The 9,132-nt window shown below is 36.7% G+C and overlaps 1 protein-coding gene across 1 annotated transcript in view; it reads left to right on the top strand.

Moving 5' to 3' along the window:
* The window catches only part of LOC112501949 (B3 domain-containing protein Os07g0563300-like), a 4,808-nt gene extending 928 nt beyond the window's left edge, over positions 1-3,880 (top strand). The window contains exons 3-11 of the mRNA XM_025105741.1: positions 418-694; positions 780-894; positions 1,066-1,162; positions 1,264-1,438; positions 1,537-1,619; positions 1,807-2,115; positions 3,359-3,405; positions 3,535-3,648; positions 3,802-3,880. Of these exons, the coding sequence (XP_024961509.1) occupies positions 418-694; positions 780-894; positions 1,066-1,162; positions 1,264-1,438; positions 1,537-1,619; positions 1,807-2,115; positions 3,359-3,405; positions 3,535-3,648; positions 3,802-3,880 (1,296 nt within the window). The remainder of the gene's footprint in view (positions 1-417; positions 695-779; positions 895-1,065; positions 1,163-1,263; positions 1,439-1,536; positions 1,620-1,806; positions 2,116-3,358; positions 3,406-3,534; positions 3,649-3,801) is intronic.
* The last annotated feature ends 5,252 nt before the right edge of the window (positions 3,881-9,132 follow it).

A 9,132-nucleotide genomic window follows, 5' to 3' on the forward strand; every position in this document is an offset into this window, starting at 1 on the left:
TCAGTGTGTGTATATATATATATATATACATATATACATATGTACATATATATACATATATACATATGTATATACATATATATATACACATATATACATATATATACACATATATATACATATATACATATATATATACATATATATATATATATATATATAGGGTTGGGTTCACATGAGACTTTCATAAGATCCGTAAAATCACTTTTTTATACTTGAAACTTCATAGCAAAGCACTGTGAAGGTAAAAAACTTGAACCTTCATAACAAAAACGGTGTAAAGGTTGCCTTCATAATGTTATGTTGTGAAGTTTCAAGTGTAAAAATGTGGTCTAAGTCAGGTGTTTCCAATTCTTTCTCTATATGTCTATTTATACTCTCTGATTTCCATTTTCTACGAATGTGATATTGTTTCAGCCACCGAGTTGGTCCAGGCCGGCTGCTTCTTTTCGCAAGCGCAGTTCTGAAAAGACGAGTGTTATCTCAACCAGCTCAATCCCGGTTCGGGGTCCTGCGGCTGTTCAAACACCCTGTTTGTTAAATTCATCCAACACCGAACCACAACCACAACCACAAGTCGACATATCTGTTCGCCCAACACAACCCTCTTGGCTCGGTGAAAGGAAGAATTCATCAGTGAAGCGAAGCTCACAGATTCGTGCTTCACATGTGATTAAGGACAAAACAGCAGTTGGTATATATATATATCAATTATCACCATTTAACTTGTACGAAACTAGCTAGTTTTCTTTTCATCATTCGCTATTAATTCGTTTCAGGAACTGAGCACAGTCCATCGCGTCATTTGCTTGGAAGTAAATCGTTCACTGCTCAATCCCGCCATGGGAATGACCACCTACTGGATCGTTACATGCCCAAACAGGTTACTGAATGGTACGTACTATACTAAATTTAAATGATTGATTAAGGCTACGAGATTTGCGATATTAATTAACATATATTTGTTTCATATTATGAACCAAATACATATGAAACTAATATATGTTAATCAATACGTTAAATCTATTCATTCTGACTATTCATTCAAATCATTTGATCTAATAGTTCGGATGCAAAAATAACTCCCTTGTTCGAGAAAAAGCTTACTGCTAGCGACGCTGGGAGGGTAGGCCGGCTCGTGCTGCCAAAGAGATGTGCCGAGGTTGGTGTTCATATGTATCGTTCGTGTTCAACTCGACTCACCACACCTTAATTCAATCGACTTGAGCATTTTGGTGGTTTTCGATTATTGTTCTTTTACAGGCTTACTTTCCTCCGGTGAATGAACCTTTTGGCGAACCCTTATCAATTCAAGATACAGAAGGAAAAAATTGGGATCTAAATCTTAGGTTCTGGCCTAACAATAATAGCAGAATGTACGTTCTAGAAGGATTCAGTCTAGTTGTCAAGTCGGTGGAACTCGTAGAAGGCGACGTTGGTAACGAAATAACTTGATCGATCTTAATTATCTGAGTTTTTTTAGTTCGGGTTATTTCTACGTTAAGAGCCTAATGAGTTATATATATATATGATCAGTGACATTTAGTCGGTTAGAGCCCGAAGGAAAGCTGATAATGGGATATCGAAAGGCTAAAAGTACTGCTTTGTCATTGAAACAGGTCGGTCTATTCTTCCGTCAAGCAACGGGTGTCAACGCATGCGAATCGTTGATTAAATGCTAATTTGTTCTTGTTGGAACGAAAAACTTCAAAATCTCCATTTTCTCTATTTTAGAAAATCCCTTTTTTGGGTACAACCGATGTGATTAAGACTTGGTCGTTTCTAATACTCCTTATCAATCTGCAGGCCATCGTAACCGTAAGCCCTCGTAATGACGTTTCAAAGGGAAATACCAGTTCAGCTGCGGTTAGCCAGATGAAGCCAGATGATCCAACAAGCAATATTCAGTCGGAAGTGGTTCGAGCCAAGGCTGCGGGTCGAAGCAAAAGGAAGAGTTCCAAAATGGGTTGGGGCAGTGACATTAATGAACCCGAAAAGGAGATGGTGGAACTTGATCTCACTTCCAAAGAAGCTCAGGAACTAGTTCGGCCACCACTGGGTGGTCGAGTTCCCAAATCTGTGGTGATCGATGGGGTCGAAATCATGGGTTATGAGGTAGTTGACGACTCTATAATCTGTGTCATTTTTTCTCTTGAAAAACGGAAAAGCACCACTGTAGACCGTTTGATTAATTGATCAAATGGATGTGATTAGATAAACGAACACATCTATATTTTTAAACTTAGAAATCTCTCATCCTCTATTTTTTAAATCAAAAAATAGGAATATAATCAAAATTCAAACGACACAAATTACACAAAGAAAAACAATCACATTTTAATTTGATATCCATCTTCGTATACTTTTCCATCCGCTTTTTTATGGTTTTCTGGTTTTTCATTTATTTAGCATTTTCTTCTGAACTTGACCACTTCTAGTCTCATCCCGACCCTATGAATTGCTCTTCTCACGGCATCTTGATGTACCACATTAATTAATGTTGATTTTCAATTATGGATTGATTAAGGATGGATATCCATTATTACCCTCTCACCATAACTTTTTTTCTCACACGAACTCAATCCTATATATATGAACGATGGATTGTGTAAGAATAGAAGTTAGAGTGAGAAATGTAAGAAATAATCTGGACCCTTGATCACTTTCAATCTCACCGCACCTCATAAATTGCGTTTCTTACGGGAATTGATTATGTGCATCTTGGTGCACCAACTTAGTGTTAATCTTCAATTAAGATTGATCCAAGGATGGAGATCTCTTCTCACCTTTCTTATCAAAACTTTCATTCTCGCTGTAACTCAATCATATATATATATGGTTGGGTTTGAGTGATGAGAAACATAGGAAACACTTTGTTAGCGGAAGTTCACATAAGTTAACATGTTAACATTTCATGTTAATGTATATTAATTTATTTTAACTTTACGGTATTTTCATGCTAACATCTATTAACATTTTTTATAACCTTCATACACTTCTCACTAAATTTTGATTTCTCACGCGACCATATATGTATATATATAACCTCAAATTCATTGAGAACCAACTATTCATTATGAATAACACTCAATAATCATGAATATCTCAAAAATATCATCATGTATTCTGGTTATTTACTAATTAATGCATTATTATCATGACATTATGCATTTTTATTATAAAAATTATGTATTTTTATCATTATTATAATGGATTTTTATATTGAATATTTCCGTCATAAATATGTACCACGACACTACATCATAAATAATTTTCATTATTCATCTAGCGTTATCTATCATGAATACTTGATTCTTGTATTATCAAGCAATATTATCATAACTTTGGTTCGTTACAGGATGTTCCGGTCATAGGGAGGCCCACCATCATCGAAAACCTTGTTAAGTAAGTTTGTCGTGTAGCTTCTTTTTCGTCTTTTAATCCTTTAAAACCGAAAATACTTTATTTTAAAAGTATCATAAAAGAACTGATTAAAATGTTAAAAAAAAACTTATTCTGCATTTCATGTGACAGCAAAATGATTCAATGGGCTCAATGCGAAGGATGTTACAAATGGCGTAAGGTTCCAATGGATGTTGTTATTCCAGCAGGCTGGACCTGTTCTCACAACCAGTGGGATCCCCACAGGTACCAATTTTCTATACTAGACCTACCCTACTTTGTATCATTTATGGGTTTATACAACGTTAAAAATGTACAATATAAGACCTTCTACATGTCTACAATTCATTTATACTTTCAATTGTGTCACATCAGCTTTTACATTTACCATCTATATAGCTGCAATTCACCAACAAGTTTAGTTGGCATTGCAACAACAATTGCAAATTTTGCAAGTGTCGAGCAAGATTTTGCTTAGGTGGCCATTTACAATTCTTTTAAAGGGCTTTGTAAACCCTAGGTGGAATGTGGATGTGATTTACAGACTTAAGATTATAGAATTCAAACAATTGTATCTTATGTTAAAGTACTATAATAAGTTTATTAAGATGTTTTTAGACGATCGGTATGGAAGTTTAATAAGTTTGTTAAGCACGATCTTATTGTAATGATCGATGTGTGCTTGGAGATCGTAATTTTGTTGAAAGAACTGATTGTGATCGATTCATGTTGGTGCACCAGATCATGCTGTTCAGCTACAGAAGAGATGATGTCGGACAACAGGGTCAAGAATATGTTTCCAAGGAGCAGTGATGAGGGTGCGAATGATCTTGATCGATCCATCGTTTACATTTTCTTGTTTTCGTGTTCAAGTCATCAACTTTCAGTACGTATTTTGATCTTGATCATGATCAATCTGCATGTGTGTTAATTTCATGACTGCAGGATCTTCAAAGAAGATGAAGATCATAGACCAGCAGCCGGAACCACTGGAATCGGTGATGGGTCGAGATGCAGATGCTGTAATCGAGGAGGAGAATGTGCCGCCGCCGCCGGCGTTACCATCTCCTGCAAAGGCCACCACCAAGCACCCACGTCACCGGCCTGGTTGCAGCTGTATTGTCTGCATTCAGGCTCCAAGTGGGACCAAACACCACTCAACATGCACTTGCAGTGGCTGTATGACTGTGAGACGCCGTCATCAAACTGTGAATTCTCGGCGTGGCAAGAAACCCTCTGGAACCACCCGCCGAAAAAGAACTCGACGGACGGTAAACACTCGAAAGCCAGCCATCGTGGGTGGCTCGGAATTAAACCAGAAAAAGCCGAGTCCACAGCCTGATAGCATTATTATGAAGCAAGCTGACTCAAGTTGTCGGCTAGAAAAGCCACCAGGTGCTCAACAGCAGGTCAGCCGTTTTAAGCCATTGGATTTTGGAACGTCAAGTCGAATATTTCAAATCAAGCCAACAGAAGACCACCAAACACCTAAAAGTGCATCTGCGCCGGCTCTAGCCAAGACAACTGATGAACGACGTCTGATTGACCTAAATCTTGTGCCGGAGACAGATGAGGAAGACTGAAACTGCAACAATGCAGGTATATGGTGGCGTTGGTGGTAGTGGTGGCGTTGGTGGTTGTGGTGGCGGAGTTGGCGGTGGCAGCGGTGGTAGTTGGATGGAAGCTGTTGCATTGTTGCAGTTTCTTACCGTTTACAACTTGTGACTAGTTTTGTAGTTTGGGTCCAGAACAACTTATACTTGAGATTTTGGTTTATGGAGCTACCAAATGTTGTGGTAGTTTCTTGTAGTCTTGAACAAATGCATGCACAAGTGGTTGTTCGAATTGTCGTAGTACTCTCTTAATTGTTTTCATCATCTCCTATTCTAAAAACCAAATTAAACCCATCAAACAAAAGTAGGATTAATTGAAGGTTTTATTTATAGGTGATGAGCCAAAATTTATGGAGCTGGTCATGGAATGGGAACCCGCAGTTTCTGGAATGAAGGAATCGGAACCGGAAACCGGTTATTCTGGTTCTTTATATTTGGGAACTAGTACGGAACCGGTTGCGGCACCGGGTACCTGATGTCTAATTCTTTTTCTAAAATTTTATCTTTTCATGTTATAAGAAAGTAATTATTAGTCTATTACAAAGTACCAACGTAAAAAAATAACTACTACAAACCGTAAAAACTAATAATTACATAAATAATTTGATAAGGAACTCTTGACGGCAACGATAACTGATTCAACTCTTAAGGAAACTTAATAATTTCAATTTTATTTTATTAAATAAAATAAACATATAAAATAATTTTTATTAAAACAAATAACGGGTACTCATCGGTTCCGGTTCTGGGTACCTAGCGGAACCGGGTGCCCTATCTCGTAACCCATCCCGACGGATACTCAGTGGTTAACGGTTCCAAAGAACGAGAATTGAACCAGAACTGGAACTAGTCCGGATCAATTCTGTATTTTAGAAACCAGTCACATATGTTCCGGGTCCAGAACCGACAATTACGAAGTCAAAGATAGGTATCCAGTTCTGATGCTCACCCCCAATTTATATCAAAAAGGTAAATCACTTGTATTAGTGTACACCTTATATATAGTTGTTTTGTATGAATAAATATGAAAAATAAACAAAATATAAAATTTATTTGTATTTATTTATAAAGATTATTAAAAACGGAGAAAAAGGAGCATTTTGATTGATTTTAGATTCCAACAAATATTTTGAAGAATTCTTGAAAATAAGAAATCATAAAAAATGATTAAAATTTGAATAATCCTTTAAACATAATTATATTTCAACCATTAAAAATCATTAAAATTAAATATTCAGAAGAACGATATTAAAAAGGAGCCTCCACCCATGCTTTTTTCCTAACAACCCTAAATAATGAGTGGCTAAAAATTATCTTTTCGAATCATTACGGTGGATCTCTAAAAAATAAAAAATAAAAAATAGTTTGATTCATTTATGATAGATTAGTGACGGAAATTAATTAAATAAAGATTTAATTCATCAAATTCCAAGAATTGTATTTTATCCACGTAATTATTTTTAATTTTCGTCTAAACTTATACTTAATTAATCTTTTTTAATTTTGGTCTAAATTTAATTCAAAAATATGTACATAGCAATAGCTATAATATACAAACGTGCATATCTATATCTATATCTATACCTAAAACGGTTATGTGTTGAAATTTAAGGGTGCGTTTGGTTTGAGGGATTTGGAGGGATTTGGATTTGAAATCCATTCCCTTCCCTTGTTTGGTTTGCTAAATGGGCTGGATTTTAAATCCAGTGTAGTTTTTAAAATCCCATAAACAAGGGATTTTGAAATCCATTGTAAATGGGCTGGATTTTGAAATCCAAATTCGGGCTCCTCTTCTACGCTACTTCTTCTCGCACAAATTCCCCAGTTGTCTTCCGTCTCCACCATCGTCGCCCACTGCTCTCGTCTCCCACCTCTCGCCGCCCACTGCTCTCGCCGGTCTCCTCCAACTCCCCACTGCTCNCTCTCGCCGCCCACTGCTCTCGCCGGTCTCCTCCAACTCCCCACTGCTCTCGCCGGAGATAACCTCGAACTCCCCACTGCTCTCGCCGGTTCTCTCCTCCTCTCTGCTCTTCGTCCCGCTTGAACCGATGTTCATCCTCTTCGCCTCTTCGTCTCGCTTGAGCAGGTAATAAGACTTCCCTTTCCAATCTATATGCTTGGTGGTTGTAGCTTGAATCTTTGAAGTAAGAGGCTAGAAAGAAATTTTAGAAGAAAAACTAGAGAGTTTGTGATTTGAAAGAACAATACWGTTTGCACCAGGCTTGACCTAGAAACTTTGTGAAATGAGATTCTTTTGGCTTGTTGATATATTTGTTGACCATATTGCTAAMAAGGATTTTTCTTCTACGAGTTTGTTCACATGAATGCATCAATAATTGAAACAAAATAAACAACGTCCTTGATACTTTTTATGTCACTGTTGTTTTACTCACTTCAAATGGTATAAAGACCTTACTCCCGATAGCGATATCGCAATACTATTTGCCACTTTCTTCGCCCTCACAGGTGTAGTCGTTTTCGGGGCACTAATAATGAGTCTCGGTGCAAAAATCTTCTTAGACAGCCTACTTGAGAAATTGAAGCAGGATCCAGAGTTGTCATATTTGAGAGTAACTAAAATAATTGATGTTTTCTTCAGAGGCTTGACCTAGATAAAGAATTACCCTGAATCAGAAACTCACAGGCTCTGGTTGAAGCAGTTGTACTATTGCCTGATATGGAACAGTAATCTGTTAATACCAGATAATTCTTACAACCGATCATCCAATAATATAGGATCTGACTAGAAATATCAATTGTTACCCTCCTACCATCAATCATCCTATACATATGTAACATATAACTAAAGAAAGTATAACAAACTCAATTTACAAATTTTAACACCAGTAGCAAGAAGTATAATAGATAGTCTATAACTTCCATTATAGTTGATATAAATGCTTAGATTCTCACACGATGTCAGTTGCATCTTCTCGTAGACTGCTTGCACGGTGGATGAGATGTCACATGAATGTGTCCTTCTTTAAAGCAATGGGGTTTATGGGGAAAGGGTTATCATCATAGCTATTACTATTAAGGCATGTTGCATATGAGACAAGTGTTGTACCTGAAAAGGAAGGCAACTTTTCTTCACTTGATTAGAAAACAAAGATTACAAGACTTAAATAGCAATTCCGAAAACTGAAAAATATTTAGTAGGACCACAATCTTATGACTAAGGAGCCGTTTACCAAACACTTACCCGGTTAAGCATTTACCAAGTCATGTTACCTCACCGGATGAATATGGTAAGGAGAAAGAATCTTACCCGGTAAGAGCGAGACAAGGACCATAAATCTTACCCGGTAAGTGAGACCGACGACTCTTACCATGGTAAGCACTTATCGATTAAATTATTGCATATGATTTCGTTTTAGTGGACTAAAATCTTACCCGATACATAAATATTGGTGTTAAATTTTACCGGTAAGCACKTACCGGGTAAGTGTTTGGTAAACGGCCCCTAAGTTTGATCTTTACTTATAGTTCTTCGTCTTCCGTTCTTACCAATGGTCCACTTCTCTCCATTTTCTCGCAATCTCCTTCTGAATTCTTTGGTTATAATAGTTAAAATACAACTAATAAGCATATCTCTCTTGTACTTTGCTATATTACTAAACACTCACGTATCTACAAACCATTGTTCCCTTTATCCCTCAACTATTATAACTTAGAAGCATTCTAAATGAGCACTTGACCATCAACTGGCCCAAAAAAGATTGATGATTTATTGAATGCATTCTAAATGAGCACTTGACCATCAAGTATTATAACTTAGAAGCATATTCCTCTTGTACTTTGCTATATTACTCCRTGGATTATTTACTTTGTATGTTCTGGTGAACCAAAATACATCATAAYGCCTTTTCTGATGCTTAACACTGTGTCTGCATCCACATGCAAAACAAACTTTCTGGCCATACTTGAAACATTTTACTGTTTATCCTAGCCAAAACCATAACTATTGTGCCTAATAATAAAATTTATGCACTTCCTTGCCAAGTAAGAGTTGATAGGACAGGTTGTAAAGTTTGCAAGGTTAAAGTCATTGCAATGGTGAAGCATGTAATTTTAGCTTATGATTCATTACAAAAGGGTAGTTGTTGTTGTGCTGATG

The sequence above is a fragment of the Cynara cardunculus genome, unplaced genomic scaffold (assembly GCF_001531365.2).
Source record: "Cynara cardunculus var. scolymus isolate 2C unplaced genomic scaffold, CcrdV1 Un_Scaffold_738, whole genome shotgun sequence".
Lineage (NCBI taxonomy): Eukaryota > Viridiplantae > Streptophyta > Magnoliopsida > Asterales > Asteraceae > Cynara > Cynara cardunculus.